The following is a 26,770-nucleotide window of genomic DNA, read 5'->3' on the forward strand; positions in this document are numbered from 1 at the left end:
GTTGAGTCATAAAAGGAGGAGGGATAAGAGTAAGAAGGAGAGAGATTGCAGTTTTTATGCTAAGAGGGTTATTCCACCAATTAAATTTTCATCTCATTCTACTCACAGAAACCCTAATTTAAATTCATCTTATATTATATTATATATATATATATATATTGTAGAGATCATGATATCAATTTTATCTATCACCTTTTCTTTTTCTTAACGTGTATTATAAAAAAAATTATCACTTAAAAGTTGAAATTTCAAGCATTTTTTTTGTGTTATATAAAGGAACAAATTCAACTAAATAGAATAAAATAAAGCAAGTCAATTAAAGAGAACGAACAGAAAAATAAGCAAGTCAATAACACTATCATTTACATATCGGAGTTTCACAAAATAAGAAAATGAAATGAGAACAAAATTACAATATTATATATGAACAATGAACAATAGTACAATATTATTAGCAGAGAAAAAATGAAAAATTCACTTGAAAATTCTTGAAGTACTTGAAAAGTCATTTCAAACAATCCTTCAACATTTGATGGGTTTGGATGGGATTGTTTTATGAATTTGGTATCTATAGATAACACTAGAAAGTCCTTCAAAATTCTTCTCACACAACAATCCTTTAAAATTCTTATATTTTTTAATATCAATAGATTGTTTTTAAGTTATAAAAAATATCAAATGAATACCAATGGATTTTAATGGACTCTTTAAAAAATTTTAAAAATTCAGATTGAATACCACTGAATTATTTTTAAGTGACATAAAATCCTGATTGAATATCAATAAACTTTTTTACTTAAAAAAAGTCTTTTAAAATCCTATGAAATCTAAACCAATTAACCCCCTTAAAATTAATCTCTCACATCTATCTATCAAGAAATTTGTTGTTATCTCACATTTCTTGATTTGATATTTAACTGTATAAAAGACATTTGACTTTATGCATATATGCCATATTTAGAACTCCTGAACACTTCTATTGTTTGTAAGAAAAATAGCACGTGTAGCATTGAATTTACTGATCAAATATAAACGAATATTTTTAAGAGTACTATCATTGAAAATATTTTTTTCATCAAAGATGTTTAGTGAATATTTATCATTCTTTGAAATATTTTAAATTTTAATTTAATTTAAAAATAAAATAATTCAAAAAATATAATTAAAAAATTAAGGTAGAATAAGAGAAAAGTGAAAAGTTATGAGAAATAATATTAAAAAAAAAATTATTTCCATGTGAATATAACATTCTCATCTCTTCCCATGAGATATAGAAAGAGAATAAAATATAAGCAATATAAAAAAATAATTTTCATATCTTTTATCAAACAAAGGAATATTACATTTCTAATTAAACTCACATATTTTTAAAACTCGAAACATACACATACTCAGATTGTTTATTGTTTATTTATATAAATAAATGTATATATAATATATCATAAATGCATTAAATAAAAATAATATAAAAAGTATTTGTGTTTATTTTTTCCTAAACCTTCTCTCATATTTTCCTTCGAATAGGTGGGTCTATACAAAAATCTGTCGTTAATGTAACAGAAACACTCCAACCAAAGGATAAGGCTAGAGCTGAATTAAAGCGAAGGGCAATTAGCACGTGATGGCCTTCTTTATTGATTCCCCTTTCAACAATTCCATGCAACTAATCACAGTTTATTAACAGAATATTCTTCATAATTGTACTCTGTCTGTTTAAGATATATGATATATCTAAACTATAATATTTTTTATATAACTAAAACATATAATAAATAAATATTTTAAATATATAAATTATATTATAATTAAAATTTATCATAAATATATATTTTTAAATATATAAATTATATTTTAAATTTATAATAAGTAATATATTTTGATGTAAAATTATTTTAACTGTTGATATTTTCTTTAAAAAATATTAAATTTTAATTTAAAAATTAAAATAAAAGGATAAATTCAAATAGATAAAAGATTTTTAAAAAATCTTAAAATATTCTAGATCGAGATAAGTATTTCAATTTACATACAAAGAAAATTTTAAAATATTAATGATATTATTTATAGAGGAAAAATATTATTTATCAACTGATAATAGTTGCCTGAATGAAAATTATAGATTTAAATTATATAATTATACATGGACGATTAAAATTAAAAATTAGATAATCATCGGATAATTATTAATATTTAAATTTAATTAATTCTATCTTTATTCACAGAGAATCAAAGGTCTAATCCACATGTTTGTTGTTAAATAATAGGTCCGATGAATTTTTATGCTTTGTCTTAATTTATTATGGATGGTTTAACTTCCTCATATTTGTTGTCTTTATATTTCCTTAGTAATTCTATTGTAATTAGTTTTTATATCTAATAGAATAAGTGTTTTAGTACTATTTCTCTATATTCTTCTTCCTCCTCTTATATATTAATTTGCATTTTTAATATGATATCAAAAACAAAAGTTTCTATTAAGAGTATTGCATCTAAGAAAGAATTATCCGAAAATAAGAGAGGAAGAATTATTTCCATTTAACTATTGTGATTACTAAATTCACTATAATAATTTGTATGTGTTGATATATATATATATAGTTTGTGTGTGAACTGTTGGTTCGTATGATAAAAGATCACACTCACTACAATGTTGTGTGAACTGAATGTATTCATTTTCAGATTGTTTCAATTTTTAAAGGAAATTATTCTGCTGCCTAATTTTTATATACCTAAGGACCCTTTTGAACATAGTATTGGAATATGAAAAATATTTTCAATTTGACTACTACCAATAATGCGTGTCCCAAATCCGAACGAATATTTAATTTGTAAAGTATAGATGCACACGTTGTTGCCTTGTTGGGCAACTAACGGTCAACACCCGATGAATATTTTTTTCATTTTCAGATTTACACTAATGTTAACAAGAGAACATATACAATACATAAAATGGTATCTTATACAGGTATATGACATCAGTGTTCCTATTACATTACGTGGAATTATTCTTATAAAGCAATGCAGGCGTGTAACGATTTTTAATAGAAAAAAAACCATATCTTTATATCAATTATTCCCTTCTCTATATGACACATGTCACACATTGTTTTTATATATATGTTATATTCATTGTCGCATTGATTTTGCTAATAGTCAACACATGTCTAAAATTATGAAAACACAAAATTAAGTGTGCTATTATTGTTCACACGTGATCTGAGTAAAAGCTACTATAATATAGTTTGGTTGATCCCTAGTTTATCATAATGTTAAGATTCTTTTTTTTATATTGATCTCGTGCAGGTTATGGGTCAAAAGGCAAACATCGCGTGTAGCTTAATTTAACATAAAAAATTAGCTACTTTGAGGCGACTGATTTTGTATCAGTTAATTACACATAATAAGTAACAGGTTTTTCCTAATCCATCCTCTTATAACACACGTTAAAGAATTTATATGTGAAAAGTGTTCATTAAAAACTATAATAACATTATACGAAAAAATATATGTAAATATAATTTTTAATAAAATTTTATCACTTATTATTTTAGATTTAAATATATTTTTAGTCCTCATAAAATAAGTAAGTTTTGATTTTTATCCTGTAAAATCTTTTCAATACTTTTCATTCTTTTACACTTTTTAAATATTATTTTTTCTTATAAAATATTTTTCATTCTTGTAAAACGAATATATTTTAATTTTGGTCTCAATATAATTTTTTTATCCTTCTAAAATATAAAATTATTATTTTTGGTTCTTAACATAATAATAATTTTAAGATATATAAATTATATTTATTTTAAGAATTTATGAAACTTTTTAAAGGTGTTATACATTAATATAATATCACTAATAGTACTTGAGATTATCATTTAACCTTTTAATAAGTAAATAATTAATTAAAAATAATTACATAATAATGAAAACTAAAAATAATAATTATAAAATTTAGAAGCTGAAAAAAAGAAAAGAAAATTAAAACTTACTCACTTTACACAACTAAAAACATATTTAAATAATTATTTTTTAATAGTGCCTTGAAAATTTATTAGCATTTTTCTAAATATTAATTACACTACAGAGGAATGCAAAAATGGGTAGAATTAAATGCACTATTCTTCTTCAAGTTTTAATTAAGTGAATTAAATATTTTAGTATTATATTTGTAGAATTTTAATCCTTATGTGAATATTGTAGAGGAGACTTGAATCCCTCGTCCTTACTTTCAACAAATTAAAACACTATTTCTTTAATATATAAATAGAAATTCATCCTATATTAAACTAAAAATAAATATTGTAAACCAAAATAATTTTAGATGACATTCTTCTAACTAGAACGTTTTAACTATTTTTATTTTCAATGAAAGTGTTTTTTTGGAAATTTTTATAACCTCTTATGAGTCTTATAATTTAACAATATATATTTTTTCTATATATATAATGATGAAAAAATAATATGTCATTTTCATTTCTATAAATTGAATTTAATATTATTTTAAAATAAATTATCAATAATAATTTTCTCTAAATCTTCTTTATATATAAATTAGAATAATTATCTTAAATAAAAATGTTTTTAGAGAGTATTGTTTTTAGTTTTTTTCTTTAAAAATTGTGCTTTTAGGTTATTAGCTTCTTATCTCTTTTAATTTATCATTCACATTTTTATTTTTAAATTAAATTTTCATATTTTTAACAGAAATTATCCATAGTTAAAATGATTTTTATATCATAATATAAAATATTTATTATATGGTAATAAAATATTTATTTTTTTTACAAATTTTAAATATAATATAATTTTTTATAAGTAAAAATATTTATTTATTATAATTTTCTGTTATAAAAAAAATCTATGTACATTGCACATGTGAAAATACTAATTATAATATATAAAGTCAATAAGAACAAAAATTATACATATATTTACTACTACTAAATAAAATAAAAAATTATATATATTATTAGTATTAATTGAAAATATATAATATAAGTATTGGACATCTAATTTACTTATTTTAGTTACTAAAATTTATATTTATATCCTAAATTTCTAATTAACCTTTTTCTAATAATTTATGTCATATCTAATATGTTTATATTCATATAAATATATATTAATATATGCTAATTTATGTTTATTAAATTATTAATTTATCTATAAATTTATTAATAATAAATATAATATATAATAATTTATTTAATAATGTATGTATAATGTTGATTCCTTTTGAAGATATATATATATATATATATATATATATATATATATATATATAACTTTTATTTTTGTGTTAATGAAAGTGGTTAAGTATATTTTTAGAAATAAGGGTAAGGAGTTCAAATCTCATCTTAAAATTTTAAGAATTTTCCCGTTATTTTAACATGTTACATTTTAAATTTATTACATATAAAAGAACTTATTTTCAATTATCACAGTCTATCACAAGAGGTAAGATGATTGGGGCAACAAAGGTTAAAAACTGAAAAATGAGAGAGAGAAAAAAAAAAAAAAAAAAAAGCCACTAAAACAAGCAATAGATCTTGAATTCGAGTTTTATATTTGAAAATCTTAAGAAGCAAATGCCAACCAGTCAACCACAGTGACATAGGCATTTCAAGTTTGTGTAATTTGGAAGCAACTAACAATAATTGCTGCAGTTAGAGCCATTAATTTTACATCAAAACTGTTTGGTGTAATCATCAAACAAACAAGAAGAGATGAAAACCAGCAAAATGTCAGAATCTAAGAGTGTTGATAAGTAACTTGATGTCAACAATCCTCCAACCTTATATCTAGCATTATCTAGTAGCATCCACAATTTACTGTTCCACCCCAATCAACTAACCCTTCCTTAGTTCCTTTTACCTCTCCATAAACCCGCCTCATTCCAAACATTATTTCCCTTTACACGGAAACATACTTTTCATCACTCGGCAAAATAGAAAATATAATATTCCAACAAAGTTATATTATATCACACATGCATTGAAAATGAAATGTCTGAAACTACTCTATTCAAAAACGTGTAAATAATTGGTTTTGAATTCTTGTAATTAGAGGGTAAGAGGAAGGGCAATATGGTCATAAAATATGGTATATATATTCTAGTTATCTACATGGCCTAGGTAACTCACTTCCTCTAACACGCAACTCACAAAGGTTTCCGTTGATTTTCCTCCGAAGCCGCCATGGAACCGGAGGCTGTCTTCAAACTCTTTGATGCTCTCTGGTTTGAGGTTAACAATTTGAAGAAAAATTCAAGCCCTCACACATCAATTACATGTCCTACAGAAAGTCTAGATTATGAGATAAAACAAGAAGAAGAAAAAGAAGAAGAACAACCAAAGCTACCCTTGATCCGAACGAGCCACACCAGATCCATGAGTGACCAATCCATCGCAACCACAAGCTTCAACCATGAATCTCTTTCACCAGACTCTGTGCTTCTTCTCCATCCAAAGCTCCAAACTATTCTCTCAGGAAAAGAAGTCACAGATTCAGAACCTGAGAACCATGATGAGGTGACGTGTCCAAAGAAGAACAAGAAAATCTCAAGCCATGGAGCTAGGAAGAGAAGGGAAAGCAAGAGTTTGTCAGACCTTGAATTTGAGGAGCTAAAAGGGTTCATGGATCTGGGGTTTGTTTTCTCAGAGGAGGATAAAGACTCAAGCTTGGCTTCAATTATTCCTGGGTTACAAAGGCTAGGGAAGAAGGAAGAGGATCAAGAAGATGATTGTGAAGAGATAAGTGTTCCAAGGCCTTACCTTTCTGAAGCATGGGAGGCTCAGGAATATGATAGGAGAAAAAAAGAGAACCCCTTAGTGAATTGGAAAATGCCTGCTTTCAACAATGAAACTGACATGAAAGATAGTCTCAGATGGTGGGCTCATACTGTTGCTTCCACTGTCAGATGATGCTGTTCAATGTTCATAGTCCATTTTCTTTTTTCCCTTCATATATACATTTTCCTTGTTCTTTTTCCATTTTTTTATGTACTTATTCCCATTTAGATTTTTTCTTCCTGGAGTTAGTCATTGCACAAATTTGTTACCTGTAATTCTAGACATAAAGAAAAGAAATTTCGTTCTGCATTTCAGAATTATTGGCTCAATCTGTACTTCGGTAGGTCCTGGGTAAATTTTGTTGTGGTGCTGATGGCGGGTGTGGATATTTCTGCTTCTTATGTTAGGTTAACGGTGGACAAACTTTGTTTTTGTCTTTTGCTTGTTTGGCTAAAGAATTTATGATGCAATTGATAGATATCAAACTTCAAAATAGAGTTTTGGAGAATAAGATGGTGAATTTAGTTCATAGGTAAAAGCTGATTGGCAGAACAGTAATGGGAGATTAAGAGATTGCCAGCCCTCAGAAGCTTTTGATTGTTTCTCCGTTAGTGAATTCTACTAAATATCACGCATGTTGTACAACTGATACACTGATATGATCCAATACTTTGTCAACCATCCAAATACACAGCAAAACCTGTTCTCCTGTCTTGAACAAATGCATCTACCAAAAAGGTCAGCAGAGTTCATGTTCAATGGTGACCATGTATACCAAAAAAGATTTTTGTTGGGGGAGACAAAATCCAATTTCATATTTTAAAATATATTCTTAGTCAAAATTTAAAAAAAAAATGTAAGAGAATCTAAAGAGTAACTAAAAAATTCTGGTATATATTTTAAAATATTAATAATATCAACTTAGGTATGATGAAACAAACTTTATTTTTATTTATTTTAAAAGTATATATATTACATTAATTTTAAGGTATATTAATAACAGTCAAATAATTTTAAATTGATATGAAATTTTATAAATATTATATAAACTACGAGAAAAGAGACATTTTATGTCTCAATTTATTTATTTTAAAAATATAAAATAGAGATAATATAAATTATATAAAGTGAGTGGTTTGTAACAAGAGTGTGTGAGTGGTTTGATATTGTTTTAAGATTAAAATAGTTTGAAGAAATATGTACAAAGAAAAAATGTATTCTATTGTATATAGTTGATGGAAGAATTAATATAACAATAATTATTTCGTATAAATTATCTAGTAAAAGAATTATTTTTGGTTACATAGTAAAAGAATTATTTAATAATACAGAATGAATGAATTAATATATGCGTGTGTAATTTCATTTTTGTCACGTGACCATTGGCAGTTGCAAGACATATATGTGGAAATACTCCCTAAGTAACGAGAGAAGCACATGGAAAATGATGAGTGATCAATAAAAATAAAGATCGCAAAATTTGCAACTATTCTTGTGCTTTATGTGATTTTTTCCTGTTTTCCCTCTGTGATAACCCGTCCTCTGTTCTACTGAATCATTATGATTTAAAATTATTCTGCCATGTCAGGTTCATTTTCTTATCACGTGCTCCTTTTTATCTTTAAATCATATAGAAGAGTGCCATGTATCTATCTGTCTACCATGTGAACATCCTTTGTCTTTTGATATATATTTTTTTCAAATAAAAAAAAACACACATATATATATATATAAAGAAGAATTCAAACGACACCGGTATAATTTTTACTAAATATTACACCATTCAACAATTTTATATTAAATATAAATTTTATAAATCCAATCATTGAGTTATAACTTCATATCACTTTATAAGTTTGTATCAAATTTTGCTAAAATTAGACAACAACTTGAAGATAGTCAAAGTATTTATATTTTATTATATTTTAAAATATATATATTATGTTAATTTTATTTTATAAAAATGAAATATCAAATTATTTATAATTAACATAAAATTTTGTATATATAATCTAAAAATAAAGAATTTTTAATCTAACGGTTAGATTTATAAAATTTATATTTAATATAAAATTATTGAATGATATAATACTTAATAAAAATTATACGGATATCATTTAAACCCTCCTCTTATATATATATATATATATAGTCAAATACAATATCTAAAATTATACAAATATGGTATCTAAAATAAAATAATATTTTATGCCTTTTACCGATTTCTTCTTCAAAATGGAACCTTTTATTGGCTCATAGACATCTGAGAGGCTGAGATCAGTCGTATAAATTTATTTTTGGATATAAGTAGTTCGTGATTCTTAAACTATACTAGTACATGTCGATTCACGAGTGAACAATTTTTCGGGTTTTAATATTGAAGCGAAGAATTTTACTATCTCGTACTTATGACATGACATTGTTTATCAACCAGAGTTTGCAAATATGCTTTTAGCATCACCAATGTTGTTAGTACTGTTTTATTTAATGAAATGCTATCAAAATGATAAGCATATAAATATAGTGCATAAAGTATAAAGATAAATGATAAGCATACATGAGCATTGAAGCACAAAGAATATTAAAATGAACCTGAATTGTTCCCTAATTCAAATACACTTTTTAAGTTGCTTATGAAGTTACAAACTATGGGTCGCAAGCTATGACAAAGCACTAAAATGGTACTATCTGTGTGTATAAGTGTTTTTTTCTTACTGAAACAAACTCATGATTTCCATTGCAAAGCAAGTTTCAATACAATTATGAACATGGTGAAAACCATGTGGACAAGCTAAAAATGCATAAGCCCAATAACGGAAAACTTGAGATAAATCTCCCCTCATACATTGGGATCGAACATAAGCATCTTTATTTAAGTTAAACTTCTTTTAAGACTTCCTTGCAGATATTACCAACACTGTTGTTGAAATTTAAAAATACAAAAAAAAAAAAAAAAATCATTTAAATTGCAAATCGCTACAATCCTTTTCTGATTTTGCAGATAGGGACTAGCAAGAAAGAACCAAGCAATAGATATTTAGAAAAGCTGCGCTAATACAAATGGAAAGAAGCATTCCAAAGGCACTTTGAGGCATCACTGCAACTAGAAAAATGCACCATGGTAAAGATCTATAACATCCATCATCCATGTCCATGTAAGATCATGGATCCGAGAGCTCTTGGTGGGCTCTGGATAATGTTGGTACATCAAATCCATTAAGGTCGGGACTTCTACACAATGATTCTGCACTGAGCAAATCCTACACATGAACTTCATAAATGCTACAACTGCATCTTCTCTTTTAAATTACCAAGCGGGCCATAGCTTTTTTCTTTTATTTCCTCCTTGCTACAATTGCAATTGCCAGTGTTGAAGTTTTGACCACATTTCAGGCACATGCCTTTGCACCCAGGATCACATACTGAATTCATGGTAATCTCAAGATGCACTCTATCTCTTATGTTCTTTGAAATGTCAATTTGTTTCTCTTCAGGAGGAAAATATAGTCGATCATCCAAGTCAATAAGTGCATCATTTTCATCGTCGTCCTCCTCACCACTGTTTCCAGGGGTTGTAAGTTTGTCTTCCCCAAAAATGACACCCATGTCAATAGTCTCGGGTTCATTAATGGGTTCATCAGTGAGTAAAAGAGTGAACTCGGAGAATATGCTCTCACCAGATGGCATGCCACACCTTCAATAGAAAATGACATTGAAACAAGTTATTCTATGTTGTGGAAATAATGCATTATAGAATATGGCAGGTGCCTACTATGTATCAAATTTATTTTTTTTAATTTTCAAATGGAGACAACAAATATTTTTTTATTCTCTTGGTCTGCCTTTTGGTTTCTTCAATAAGAAGTACTTGAATGAAACTACTATTGGCTACCTCATGAAATAATGAAACATTAAAATAATTATCCAGTAAAATATTGGATAACTCAGTCAGTTGAATGACATATAAGCGGTACTTGCGATGCACAGCATCCTGACACCTAAAGGGAATTAACTTGTCAGCAGCTATTGTAAACTTATGAGATATCGTTACTTCAATCACCCAGGAACTTCCATGTTATTACACCTAGGAGCCATTTGGTGCAAAAATTGTTTTTACTTTCTCAGAAATCTGAAGTTGTGAAAGCGTGTTTCTCACATTTGGTTTACTAGTTAAAATTTATCATTCCTAAGAAACATTATTTCTTGGGAATGTTTTTTACCAATGTTTCCCATGAAATCATTCCCATGGGGATTGGTAAAAATCTTACATTTCTGAGTTAAATGAAAATTTTTATTCCAATAAAAATGTGATGCTACCTTTATTTGTTTATTTAGTGCAGTAAGAATCATGGAAAAATGTCATATTAACTTTATTTGTCTATTTAATGCAGTAAAAATATTTGATTTTTAGGTAGCATCATAAATATTCCTCAAAACTTTTGTGACCAACCAAATAGATTTTAATCATTCTCAAGAGTGTGATTCTCGAGTATGAAAAAACTTTCTGTCTACCAAACACCCCCAATGAAGCATTGGTGTGAGATTTAATAAATTGAGATGAGTAATGTAATACAATCTCTGACAATAAAGTATTGTTCACAAAACAAACCAATCATAGCAGACCAGTTCACAACTTGGTGTTAGGTCAACCAAAAGTCCAAAGAATATCAGCAACCATTATACATTTACTACTTTAGGGGGGCAGGGAGAGCAGAGAGGGGGTGATAACATTGGGAAGAAAGCAATTGTATAGTTGTATTGCATTGGAAATAAAGAAGGCTCTGGACGAAGCATATAAATCTAGTTACACCACACATCATAAACAATTTTGAACAGACTTTTGTGAAAGGGTGAGTTGATGACTGATAACCATGTCAGAAAAATCTGTACTATCAATTTACATATCAAAGTAATTTAATTTTAAATCCATTAGTTCAATGAAACTTCTGTATTTGCCTCAGTAAGATCTATGCACCTTCACTCCACATCAGACCACACAATTATATAACTAACACACCATATACCCTTCCCAATTTTCCTTAACAAAGACCTACCCCAATTTCTTATGCAGTAATATAGATCAAGGGCGGTGAAAGTAATGTCAAAAAAGGAGGGGTATTTGGTGTAATTTCATTAAATCTCAAGAGGAGTGAGCATAATTTGCCCTAAAAATAAACCATAGAAACTCCACTAGTCACCTCCCCTTTGTTCTCTCTCATTATAGTTAGCTTAATATATGAAGAAATAGAGAGTGTACATGAAAGAAAAGAAGCATTTCTATCCTCTGTATGTATGAGTTCTGCAAAAGAGGGAATGCGAGACTGAGAGTTGCATCATGTTACACAGGTTTATTTGGTCAGACTTAACAGAGTATAATGGTTTCGTTTTATAAGTTTGGTGCAGTAGAGACTTTTAAATCTGAAGAATTTCTCACAAAATGACTTAACTTTAAATGTTAGAACTGTTTCTTTCCCTACTACTTCTTCAGAATATTTAGGGCCATCAAAAACCTAGTAAAATATATATATATATATATGATATTCCAAAGTAAAGAAGACATCAGCAACTGATTGCATTTCTAGTTTATTTCCTCCTTGATTTCATTGACATACAACAAACATAGTCAATCACTCCAAATTTCAAAAAAGTGGTATGAGTCTTATTATTTACATGTGCACAAGACAAGCATACAAAACTAAAAGTTTATCAAAACTAAGTCATCAGGTTCAAAAAATAAATACCAAATGCCATGGTAGCCAGTTAAATATGAAGGAGTAGGAGATTTTTTAGGTAACAGTGCTCTCACACCCACAGGATGCAAATATTACCAATTGATTCTATTTCTATCTCATTACTGACAACATACCTTTATTGTTTTCCAAAAGCAAATAATAAATTACATATCAGCATTAAAGCTAAGGGATTGATGTCAAACTGAGTAAAACTATATATCTTCTAGACAGTAGTAGATGTAGTAGATGAGTAAACTCACGTTGACAGAAGCAACAAAGGAATGCATATAGTCTATACAGCACATGCACATCATCCTGTGCCTTACATTTTAATTCTTAAACTGACAGGTAACAAGTGACACTTTCCCACTTCCCAGGAATACTTATTGAAATCCTGAAATACTAAGGACAGAAACCACCTATTGCCTCATCAAGATTGATGTGGCAAGTAGATAGAATTTTGTCACTACAATCTAAATTGGTAAAAGAATATTTTCTCATGTCATTAATAAAACCCTCGTGCCTTCAAAAGCTCAGCTTTCATGATAATTTTGTCTAATCAAGCTAGCAATTTCACACTTGCAATTCTTAGAGGTTAAAATTCAAATTGAATAAGAAACGAAATATGCTGATGCCACCATTGTAATAGCAAGTTCATTAATTTAGGATAAGCGATCAATGTGGAGAGAATAGTCTATGAACATGCCGATGCTTTTGCTTATTAACTCGAGAGTAGGCATAGGCAATGTATAGTCATGAAGGTAATAGTAATACCTATTGCAAAGAAGGGAGATGACAGTTTTTACGATCCCATCAAGCTTCAATTTCTTCTTCCTCTTGGTCACATCTATAGATATCTGAACAGGAGTGCCATTTGGAAAGTCCTTCACAGCTTTCGTAACACGCAATCCCATAACAGCAGCCTTAGTTTTTGAGACATCAGTTGAGAGCTTTGCTAGACCTAACCTCTCCAAGGTAGTGCAGTACTCCAGATGCAAAATTGAAGCGTTTCTCTTGTATATGACTGCACCTTCCCAAGGCGACCCCGTATCTTCAACTTCTTCGTCATCATCATCATCCCAATCCAGGGATGTACTTTCATCTTTATTCGACTCAAAATCATGCTCCTTACACCTAACTCTGTACTTATGAAGAAAATTTGGCTCATTTCTGGAATAGACCCTTATATGCCTCATTTTACAACTGAAACCCATTTTAAGTTGAAAAGGGGTGGAGGCGTTGGAGGCAAATTTTTGGTGGGAATTGAAATGGTTAATCTCCCATTGAGAAAAATGCAAAGGGGCTGCAGAGGATGAGGGGATTACAAGGGACATTGAAGATAAGAGTTAGGAAAGGAAATAAGTCGGCTCATAAGCAGAGGAATATGCTCACCTCGGTATTTCAAACGGCTCATCGGGTTAATGGATTTTTATCCTAGTTCAATGGAAAATATATGTAATTTATATATAAAAAAATTATATTATCATCTAATTATTAATTTTGGTACTGAATAAGTTTATCAACTTTTAATCCAAAAACACTTACATAAAAAAAATTAGATTCTCCAATGTTAAAAAAAGTTTTAGAAAAATTATTATAATTTAGCTTAGCATAATTAATTTTAATTTATCAGTTTTTTTTTATTTTTTATTTTATAAATATTTATGACAAATTTATTTAGATAAACTCGTCATGTTAGCGGGGTAGGGTTCGCTCAAAATAATCTATCACTAAGCTAATTTTTTTTCTTTAACTCTTACTTTGAAAGTTTGAGAAAACTTTAAATATAAGTATATTTAATATTTTATATAAATAAATAGATTAGTTTGTCAAGAAATGTTACTCACGCACATTATTTATAAAAAAAAAAAAAAAAAAACTCATTTGTACATATTATTTGCTACAATTTATTAAAAATTATCAAATTTATGGGTCTCGTCATTTCTTATTTAATAAACTTTATATGTAATTTTATAATTTTTAATAAATATGTTGTTATTGTTCCTCTTCATTTGTTTATTCATTTAACAAACACTTAACTAAAAATTACAAGTTGTTTATTTAATTTATTTTAGTTTTTAATTTAGATAATGTACTATCTGTACATCTCAGCACGGCGTGACTTCGGATACGCGCTAGGCCACGTCAGCTCGACATCCAAATAGGTCATGAACTGATCTCAAGCCCAAGGCCTAATAAAACTCTAAATTCACACAAAGGTACGTGTATTACTTATACGAGATTCATATACCTACAAACACTAACTTTAGCATCGAAATCTCTTTTGCAGGTATCACCCTCATCTTGGAGCAACAAGCGTACCCAGTAAAGGAGGCTCGCTGATCTTACCCAGCAGATCGTCCCCTACGACCGATCTCCGCTAAGAACAGATAAGTATAAATGTATTCAATTCAATACACAGGTAAATTGAAGTTTTCTTTTATACATTAAAAACTAAAAAAGTAAAAGAAAGCTAACGAAATCTAGGGAAAGCAAAGCCAGCATCACCAGCAGACAAAAAGTTGTTGAATTCCGACTAACAAGTATTAAAAATCAAATAAACATACTCTTGAGCACCTCCAAGTTTTATCAAAGAATCGGTAACATGATTCTCTTCCCTGAAGAAGGTATGCTGGAAAACTAAATTAAAGCTACTCCTTAGAAGTGAATGCCTTTATTATTTTCAAGATAGAAGCATACGAATGAGATGGTTCCTAATCTTGCCAATCTAGGTAACTCTAGCTTGTAATCTGAGTGAGAGCATTAAGGTGATGGATCAACCCTCGACAGTGTTCTTGGGCTAGTTAGTGCATTATGGTGGTAGCTTATGTGAAGGGTCACCATAGATTATGGGTGACTCTTGAGAAACTATAGAGGGCACAATGTGGAATTGAAATGACTTCATAGGCTCATGAAATTAAAGTTTAAATTAATAAAATTAGACACTTCAATTCCTCATATCGAAGCCTCTTTAGACAAATCGGTTATAATTCTTTAATAATCCTAGATCTAATGATGTCTTTAAGTACTAATTCATCTAAATATATGATGATGAAGTTATAATTCTAAACCATACAAACATGGCATGCATTAATTTAAATACTCAAAATTTTCAATCACGAATAGAATCAAAAACCAATTAATATATTATAATGACCAACTAAAGAAAACATGAAGCACATTAATATAGTGGGATTGTTAATTAACATAAAAGAAAGTTGATTTGAAATACAAGAATCCAATTATTAAGAGTCCATCTTCCCGGACCAATGGTAAATCGACAAAATATTAAAACTATAGATAAATAGGTAAAAATGTGATGTATATTACGTTAAAGTTGTAAGATCCTTTCCCAAGTCTTATACTAGATAGAAGATGGTATCATTGATATGAATTTTTTTATATTTATTTTAAACTACAAATCATTTGTTGCTCCTTTAGTTTCACATTTATACATATAAAAGTAGACCATTTTACTTTTAGTGCTTAAAGTTAGAGTTGTTTTAAATGATGTGGTCTAACAAATCATGGCAGATTAGACTTAAAAAAAATAGTTTAAATTAACGAAACTTGATAAATTAAATTGGTCCAATTTAATCGGTTAAATGGATTAATAGTTATTTGAAGATACAAAACCATCATACTTATTTGGTTTGGTACTTAAATTGTCTTTTTTATATAAAAAAAATCAATTAAAAAAATGACCCAGTTTAATTTAGTATGATCTCCCATACTAACTATTAGATTTAGACCATAAAATTAATAACCCATTAAGAATTCGGGCCGACCTAACTCTGCCCATTTCACATGTGTGTTGCCATCCAACCAGTTGATTTGACACCTCTACCCAAGTCAAGACTTTTGCTTTGTCCACACCATGCTTAGCATTGAAATCTAGAAATTGAGGGTCATGGATCTAGGCACTCTGGAGACTGGACCAAAATTGTGGACTGTCGCTTTAAACGTTACAACATAGGGTACTCTTTATTTGTTACCACTTGGGTCACACTTTTTTTTCTTCTAGTTCTAACACTTTAAGCGTCTGAAGTTTTAGACCTATCTTCTAAAATGCTTTTGCAGTCACTTTGGCTAGCACCCAAGTATATATAAGATTTCATATTTTTGTTTTCCTTTTTAACAAAAGTAAAAACACACGGTTAAATTTTGAATTTTATGCGGATCCTTTATTCATTAAGCTCAAAATATTTTATTGTTATTTTTACTCACACTATTTATTTATATTGTATCAATTGTAGTTGAAGATTTTTAGTTTTTAAAAGTTAAAAAATTTAAAACACTAGTGAACAATTACTGAGTTACATATTCTCTTGAAACTTTTAGCAAACTGACTATTAGCTTAAACTATATAGGAAAATAATTATAATGCATAGTGGTATGAGGCAAACCGAAGTAAAGATTTTAAAGAAAAGAAAAGAAAAGAAATATCTGTTTTGATATATGGAAAGTGCAGGTACTGTATGCAGTGGTCCATTGACGATGCTAAACTAAAAGTAACGCCTGGGCGCCCACTGTGTTGTTGTGTTGCACTAGCTATAGTTTTCTAATGAGACCAAACTATCCTCTTCATGGCTCACCCAATACAGCTCAGAAGCAAGGGCATTTTGGTCTGATGGAGGGAGAATGTTGCAGTTCTCATTGTTCACTGAAATAGGGTACGTCCAAAATTTGAAGTCTGCAAAAGAATATAAAGGTGTTGCATTTATTACTGGAGCATTTCCACAAGGTAGCTACATGGTCATAGAAAATCATGGATGGTTCACGGGTTTCGCAAAGCCTAGACTCTCTCTGGTTCTACAGCAACATCTTGAGCAGCACAGACAGTGTACCCTCTTTGACTCATCATCAAGAGGCAACGGAATGTGCAGAAGTGAGAGGCAGGGTGGCTGGGGACTCAGAAACGGTGAAAGAGAAGAGAAGAAGAAAGAGGAGGAAGTGGAACAAAGTGGGGAACGTGGTTCATGGATACAACAAATATAAGAATGAGATGCCTCCGTTTCATGATGACGTGGCAATGAAACAACATCTCAGGTCATGGGCTTCTGCGGTTGGCCTGCACTGTCAAATAAAGCACTTCACAAGGTGAACTCAAAACTCATTAGCTTCACCAGCTGCATCACATGGAATAGCGGTTTCAGTGTCTCGGAGATTAATTAATGCATGCTTATGCTTATGCTTATGCTCATGCTCATGCTTATGGTACCTCATCCTTATCTGTGGAGTGTGGAGCCCCATGTGTACTGTTTTCTAAATTAATTATGCTTGGATTCTGCGCTGTTTTATTTGTTTACTCTTAACGTATCTTTTAACTTTTTAACCAAACCTCGTTCCAACCGCTCCCCACCCAACACACTTCTCATTTTAAGGTAACAACTAACAACAGCAATACTGTAGCAAACTTCTCTTTCCACATTTTTCTTTTACTTTTTAACTAAACCTTATTAAACTCCCACCAAAGTCACTCTTCACATTCAGTTCTTTTTTCAACTAAAGCTTCTATTCCTGAATTCACGATTATAAATTATATTTTCAATTTAAAAGTTTTATTTACAGATAAAACTTTATTTTCTATGGAAATTAATTCGATGAGAAAAAATATGTTTTTTAATCGAATAAAATTATTATGGCTTAAATATGTTTTTAATCCTTCAAATTTAAGGTTTGGTCCCTCAAATTTAAAATTGTTATTTTTAGTTCCTGTAATTTCAAAAAATCTTATTTTAGTCTTTATATTTAAATTTTGTTAAGAAATTTATCAAACATTATTACATAAAATCTATCTATCTGTATTCCTATGAGTGAAAATATCACATTAAATCTGATTAATATCACATAACCTTAATTAGTCACTTACAAATATGTTATTGGTGATATAAGGGACTAAACAATATTTTTGAAAATTACAGAGACTAAAAATAACAGTTTTAAATTTGAGGGACTAAAAATAAATTTACCTTAAATTTGAGGGACTAAAAACATATTTAAGCCAATTATTATTATTATTATTATTTTACATTTTAACACCTTTTTTATTTGTTAACTTTAGGTCTAGTGTAAGTAAAAAAAACAAAAAAAAAACAAGTGAAATGAAGATAGCAAAAGTAAAGAGCGGAATTATTTCTTGGGACAAATATTTTAATGCATATCTCTTTGAGATGATCATGGTTGAGGGAAATTAAATTCGAATGCGTGATTTTAATTTTTTTTCTGTGAAATTCACATAAAAAGATTTATTAATTTGCAGGAGAAAGTGAGAAGAAACTAAACATTCAATAGTTTTCAAATAAATAATTAAAATAATAATAAATTAAAAATAATCTTTATGTGTTATTTTTAGAAAACTAAACTTCTCAAAATTTAACTTTTATTTTATTTCTATTTAACCAAACAATATTTATTTATAATTTTCTATCTATTTCTTATTTTTTTTTATCTTCACTTTTTTTATTGCTTTTTTATTAGGCTAAAAACCTAATTTGGTCCCTTATTATAATTGTTTGTTTTAATTTAGTCCCACTTTAATTTTTTATCTTAATTTAGTCCCTAATAAATTAAATTGTTGCAATGTCAGACTTCCGTCCAAATTATTTAAACGGAGTTAACTGTTGACCATGTGAATGTCACGTAGATGCACAGGTGGATGTTTATAAATATTTGTTAAAATATAAATTTTTAAATAAATAAAATTAAAGTAAAAATAAATAAATTTAAAATATATATTTATATTAAAAAGTAATTTTATAACATATATTTATATTAAAAATAAATAATTATAACTTATATTTATAATAAAAAATTAAATTAATTATTTTATGTATACTTAACATATTTTTAATATGTGGTATCAATTGATATGAGTACTATTAACAAGATTCTCATTTAATTATTCATATATATATATATATATATATTATTTATATTAAGTTTTATCCGTCTATACTTTCATAAGTTTTTTCTTTCACTCCTACACTTTTTTTTTAATAGACAAATGTTATTAATTAGTAAGTTATGTTAATTGGGTCCTAGGGGGTTCGAACCTCCGACCTTCCTTATTCCTCCAATTCGAGGACCACCTCCTTTGCCACCAAACCACCTTATCACTCCTCTTTCACTCCTACACTTGTTCTACAGACTACATACTCTCGTTAATCATAAGTAATTAAATATTTCATTAATGGTTAATCCTATACGAGAGACTACAACAAAATGACTAGAATTAATGAAGTGACTATTATATAGATGTATTTACTGAGAGTTTTTCTTTAGAGAAACATTATTTGTAAACCAATTTGTGCAATGCATTTTATATTTTATAAAAGAGAAAAAAAATTGAAGAGAAGAAGAAATATAAAAAGTAATTACTAGGACGATAGAGAAATAAAAAAAAACAATCTTATATAAACTATTGTATAAATAATATAACTCTTTTTTTAATGCAAAAGTATTATAAGAAATTAAATAAATAATTATTGGCTATTAAATCTTATTATATAGGACTAAAATAAAACATTTAAGTTAGTACTAAAAAAACATGCAAGTTACATTTGTTTTATAAAAAAAAGTCATACATAAATATTTTAATTAAACGTATGATTGTTTGAAAATAACCTTAACTTATAATTAATTACAATTATTTTAAAATATATGCAATGCATAACTTGATAATGTGTTTTTTTTAAATAAAAAAAGTGAGTGTTGATTAACAAATTCTTGTGAGATTTATCAATGTAAACTCACTTTTATATATATATATATATATATATATATATATATATATAAATCACATTAGTATCTTATAATTTCAATTTTCTTAAAATTCACCAAAGTATAACATCAATTAACATTTTAAAGCACTTATTAGCTTTAACATAAAGTTCTTAAAAAAGAATACAATTCATCATAAGAAGGTGCAAGATTGTAATCAAGATCACTAATCTCATTAATTGCTTTTAACTTACTTTTTCATTTAAAACCTTTGAAAAAAAATATTATTTTCAAATATTATTATTTTTTCTTCCTTTCTTCTTCATCTTCTCATCATTTCAACCTTCTATTCAAATATAAGACATTCAACTTTACGTTTTATTCGAAGAAGGAAGATGAATAGAAGAGAATGAGAGAGAATATATAAGAATTAGATTAATAGAAAATAAAATAAAATTTATAATTATTTGATAAAATAGAATTAGATAAAAAAAATAGAGTGAAATTATTATTTAATATAAATAATATTTGTATAAATCAAGAGAAAAGTAACCTAAAAATACTAGAAAATAAGGACTAACATTTTCACACACTTTCCCTCATTTTTGTGAAAAAAATATTTTGAAGTAGAGCCCACAAAAATTACTTATAATTTTCTATGATTATCTCGTTCCAACAACACACAAATTTTTGATTTATTCGCATTTGTCTACACTTTTTTTTTTCTCTTCTCTACTATTTCCCCTTACCAAATATATTAATAAAGTATCCAAATTTCCACATTCAAAGTAATGATGGTTTTTTTTTTATTTTATTATTTCTTTTCTGACTGAAGGATTCTTTCTTCATGATTTTGGAGAATTGTTTTACCATCACGAGTATATCTCCATCAATATCAAAATAATTATCATTGTTTTTTTTGTTAGAAAGTATATGAAAACAATGTTTATTATTATTATTATTATTATTATTATTATTATTATTATTATTATTATTATTATTATTCAACCAATCTATTCAATTAGATTTAAGGAAAATGCTGTATCCTCCAAAATGAAAGCCCAAATAATTATTTTATAATAAATTTATTATAAAATAATATTTTTTTAAAAATTTGGACGAAGTTTTGGCCTTCGTTTCGGATAACAATGTTCTAGATTTAATGCTCCTGGACCTGAAGTTTCCCAAATAGTGTGGCAAGATCCATAATCATCACTGCTCTAGATTTTTCAACGGCTATTTTTTTTTTGCTGTAATTGACCATCTCTTCATAGGCCAATTTTTTCTTTTATGGACTCTAATGAGGTGATTCACAGTGTGCGTAAAACGCTTTTAAATATTAGAATTGGATTCATCTTCTTTTTCTTTTCTTCATTGTAAACATGAGTTATAAGTGTTAATTATTGCCTTCTTAACATGACTTCTACCCTTTATGAGTAAGTTGAAACGCATCCCACACATATATCTTCAGCATTTTTGTAATTAGATACCTATAAAATTCATAATAAAACAAAGCAACATTAATAATATTTAGCCATAATTAAGATTATATTGATTTTTTTCCTGCATATCTTCGGTCCAAAGGCTTTTACATTTTGGTTTAATTTAATACATACATGTTGACACGTGCATACGAAATTGGTATAAAAATAAGATTTTTTAATTTACTTTTATGCTGAGTGTTATATAACACACGACATTAAAAAATGTCATAGTAACATATTTATAAATATGTCAAAATATATTATGAAAGATAAATGGTCACTTAACATATAATGTTTTCTTATTATTTAAATTGAGAGTGCGAATTAAGTTTGTGCTTCACTATTTCATCTTTTTCTTTGTTGACAAAGGTGATTCTAGCAACAAACATTTATACATTATTGAAAAAATAATATTGTGACGTAGAATACAAAGAGACACAACAACAAAAAAATACAATAGAAAAATATTCATTAATCTAAAAAATAAAAAATTTTATATAAAAAGTTAAGACCTTCTATATGTCAATTATTTTTATGACCGACATAATTAATCAATACTTTTATGTTGTCAAAATTTATAACAAATCTAAAATCAACATAAAAAAGTGTTTTTACCAATCTTAAAAAATGTTCCACACATTAATGTGAACTCAATTCATCAACACTAGATGTAAGTTTTAACATAATTTTATATAATTCAAAACTTATTTAATAGTCGGTTTGTTACTTTGTTTTTAAGGTATAATATATTGTTTAAATTATAAGTAAATTTTTTATGTTGAATTATATATTTGCAAATATGAAAATTATTTTAAATTTATTATTATTATTATTATTATTATTATTATTATATCATCATCAAAGTATAGATAATTTATCATTTGAATTGATAAAATTAATTATTTTTTTTTAAATATTAAAATTGTAAATTTGTTGACACTTGCATACAAAGATGTAAAAACCAAATCAAGATAAAATGGTGGATTGATAAATAAAATAAAATATAAAAAAAAATTGACCGGGAAAGTAGTTGAACTAGATTAAGTTGGATTAATTAAACTAATCAATTTTTGCGAAAAAAACAAAAAAAAAAAACCAATGACTCAATAAATCGGTCAAAGATTTTTTTTTTCTTTTCAAATGTGATTTTAATTTAAAATAATAAAAAGTTGAAAACAAACATTTTGTTACTAGGGAACCAAGAATACAATTACTACTAAGTTAGACAAGTGTTACATGTAAATGTTATGTCCTACAAATATTATATATATATATATATATATATATATATATATATATATATAAATTTAAATTATGTTAACTATTTTTTTTTCAATTTTATAATGCAGGCCACTTTTACTAGTTTAATAACTGACCCATTGATTCAATCACCAAACCTTCAAACCACAACGAGACCGGTTCAATCTCTACGACATTGCTTGGATGTACTTCGAGCGTTAATGTGTAAGTATTCATTGCACTTTTGTCGTGTTCTTCTGTTTCCAGTTCTTTAGAGCAGCAGATAAGTTGGCTTTGAACTAAATGAATGCTTACTTGAAGCTCAACTGTTAGTGGCAGAATTAATTGGAGATTGAAACATGTAAGGAGACAAAGATGGTTACAGTAAATGAGCAGAAAGAAGACATATATAGCATTGCCGCAGGAGTCGTCTCATGCACAACAAAATTGTCAACCCTCACCACCAATAACATAATATGATGATGTGTCTTGGCCTATGAAATGAAAGTAACTTGTTTGCCCCTGCAAGTGCATGCAGCCACTTCTTGTGCATGGGGTTACTCAGACCATTATTGATATGTCATATTCAGATCATGGACCATGGGCTAGCTAGTAGCTAGCATCAGAAGTGGTCCTGCCAATGTAGTGCATGCAGTTCACTCCAATTGGTGGAGATTGGAGAAACAACTTAAGGATTTTGGACACCCGATCAGCAGCAACAATGCATGCATGTTTTGTGAGTTTGCTTCTATATATTGGTTCTTGCGGTCCTTTACTCTCTGTCCTATTAGCTTGTTTGATCGGTGTCAAGGAGTCAGTAGTGACAGAAACCTTAATCACTCAAATTATTAATATTATTAGTCTCCCCATCATATTCTTTCAAATTTGACTTATATATACAAGACTTCTTAGTGTACTTAACCATTTCATCATGCAGGTTTTTTCTCTGCTGCATATTGTGATTAGAGGCTTTCAATGTCTTCTCTAACATTGTCCACTGATTTTTAATATATTACATTTAAGTACCTATTAGCAATTTTCAAGTTTATTTTTCCAAAGTTTCTCTCTCCCTCCTTGAAACAACCCTAAAACACATTTTTCTCCCTGCTCTACGAACCTTCTGTTACTACATGCTCTTTGGAAGTTAATGAAGATATTAATAAGTTGTTGATCTGAATGATATTAAATATAATTATTTTAAATAAAAAAATATGATAGAGATTAGTCATCAATGAAATTAGAAAATACTACATACTAATAATATAATTTATATTTTTTTTATTAATTTTAAAATTTTATATAACTTTTCATTTGAAGATGAATTTTTTAATTATATTTTTATTTTCAATTATTATGTATTTTTCATATTATTCATTCTGCTAATAATATTTTATTAAATATATCTTAAAATATGATCAACTGAGTTTAAAATAAATAAAAATAACACATCTAATTAAGTAAATACCACATTTTTCATTATGTCAATTACTATAATAAGATATCTATATCCCATAAAATATCTTCGTGTATTAGTATTATCATATTTAGAGTCATCAAATACTTGTGAACTAATTAACTTATCATGAGTTTGAGCCAAATTACTTTTATTCATTTCAATTATAAGAAGAAATAAAATGGTTCAATTTATTTAGAACTTGACTCACCCAAGTGAACGTATGAGTTAACTCATTTAATTTACTTTTTATTTTTTATTTTGTTGCTTTCGATTTTTTTTTTATAAAAAAATAAGTTATAATATATTTTACATTATAAGGTATTTCTTAATTATAATAAGAATTAGGGGCATATATTTTTGTTTTAAATGCTAGCTTATTTTTCTTTTTTAATTATCTAAATTACGATGATAATATCAAATTTTGAATTTAAAATCTGTGACTATCTCATCTATTATTTAAATGTTAGTTTACCTGATTATATATTTATTGTTTGATTGAATTTATACATGCCATTTGTTACTACTTTTTTTTTAACATTTGTCATAAGTTGATTAAAATGGTTGATAAGTACATAATTTTTTTTCTTCATTTTTTATAATATTGTTAGCATAGTTCAAATAATAAAAAAAAAGTGTTTCTAAAAAAATATTTAAGAAATACATACAATTTATTTCCTAAGAAAAAACAAAAAAATTGCAAATTAACTTTTTAGTATAAATATAAATATATTTTCAAAATTAATTTTTATACTGCAATTTAATGATAAAATATTATATATACAATTATAATCATAAGCCATTTTGAGCCTACATATAACTAAAATTAATATATATATATATATATATATATATATATTAATATAGTCTTATTAATATATATATAATAATAATAATAATAATAATAATAATAATAATAATAATAAAGTTATATACCTATAACTTATAGCTAAAATCTTTTTTGAGCCTATATATATGCCCGTGTCTAAAGTAAATCTATGTCTATAGTTTAAAGTAATGCTTTTTAAATACCAAGAACTAAGCATCGCCTTTTAGCTTTTTTATTAATAGAAAATGTGTGAGAAAAATCACTAAGAAACAAAGGGAGCAACAAAAAAACAAACATCCAAGAAAAAGATCATTCCGAAATAATTAATTTGTAGACGTTAATTTGACATATATTGTATTATTACTAATATAAATGAAAATATTTTTTTTGAAACAATACTATAACTTAATAACACAGTACATCTATAATTATAATCACAATCTAGTTTCAGACTTTATATAGCTATAATTAAAGATAAAACAATACAAAATATCTATAGACAAATATAATTAATATGACCCTATTTAATATTTTCTATAACACAAGTGATAGTTTATCAACGAAAAAAACATGGAAAAGATCCATGGTGACAAAGAGAAAGTAAATAGTAAAATGCAAACATTCTGAAATAGTAAGATAGATATAGATCATGATATGTCCTGCATTTGATATGGTCTAAATTGAAGAAATTTTGGGTACAAAAAAGATGCCTAGATTCCCTGCTTTACTAGATATTCCAAAGCGGAAATTCCTAGTTTTACACAAATTTCTCATCAGAGCCTCCTTGTAAAAGATCACGTGAAATTTAAATCCTCAAAATTGTTTAAGATCAAGTTTCATTCTTTCATGGAGATACGATAAGATCTTGTAGGAAATCGGAAATAGTTGAAGGATAGGCATTTTGTAGGACAGTGTCCATATAATCTCTTGCTAATGGACGACAGTTTTTACATGTTGGATTCTATATTTGTGATGAGAATCCAAGATGCATCCCATCATTTACCTTTAAAGGAAAGCAAGTGCTATACTTAAATGATCTTCAAATTCAATGGTTCGATTATTATAAGATTCACAAAAAATAATTAAATGGTTTATTAATTAGTTTATAAGTTTATTTGGTTAAATATTTTTTTTTATAAATTCAAAATAAGTTTGTTTTAACAAATTTTAATTTATTTTCATCGTAAGTTACTTTCGATTTACTTCAAACATTACTTATATATATATATATATATATATATATATATATATATATATATATTTATTTATTTATTTATTTATCTTTATCTTTTTATTTTAAAAACTTTTTGTTTTGGTCCACCTTATTATCACTTTGATGTCTTCCGCTCTCATAGACACAAAGTATATCGTTCATCTTTGAAGACAATATAACTAGGAGAGGAAAGATCTATTGACATGAAAGATCTAGAGATCCACAACAATAATTTTGTGAATTTATTGTGGGAAGTTAGACATTAGATGATATTCTTGTTTTCCTTGTCATTATAGAATTTGGAAAA

At 27.3% G+C, this 26,770-nt stretch overlaps 2 protein-coding genes across 2 annotated transcripts; one reads left to right on the forward strand and one right to left on the reverse strand.

Moving 5' to 3' along the window:
- The first annotated feature begins 6,127 nt into the window (after positions 1–6,127).
- Positions 6,128–7,108, forward strand: LOC109789064 (uncharacterized). The gene has a single exon (XM_020347930.3). It carries the CDS (start codon positions 6,198–6,200, stop codon positions 6,921–6,923), a length of 726 nt encoding a protein of 241 aa, XP_020203519.1. The 5' UTR covers positions 6,128–6,197; the 3' UTR covers positions 6,924–7,108.
- Positions 7,109–9,800: 2,692 nt separating this feature from the next.
- Positions 9,801–13,933, reverse strand: LOC109789067 (BTB/POZ domain protein, putative (DUF177)). The gene is made up of 2 exons (XM_020347934.3): positions 13,298–13,933; positions 9,801–10,485 (listed from the first exon to the last, which is right to left on the reverse strand). The coding sequence occupies exons 1-2, from the start codon at positions 13,855–13,857 to the stop codon at positions 10,074–10,076; spliced, it is 972 nt and encodes a 323-aa protein (XP_020203523.1). The 5' UTR covers positions 13,858–13,933; the 3' UTR covers positions 9,801–10,073.
- Between the last annotated feature and the right edge of the window lie 12,837 nt (positions 13,934–26,770).

The sequence above is a fragment of the Cajanus cajan genome, chromosome 2, assembly GCF_000230855.2.
Source record: "Cajanus cajan strain Asha chromosome 2, NIPB_CcT2T_4, whole genome shotgun sequence".
Taxonomy (NCBI): domain Eukaryota; kingdom Viridiplantae; phylum Streptophyta; class Magnoliopsida; order Fabales; family Fabaceae; genus Cajanus; species Cajanus cajan.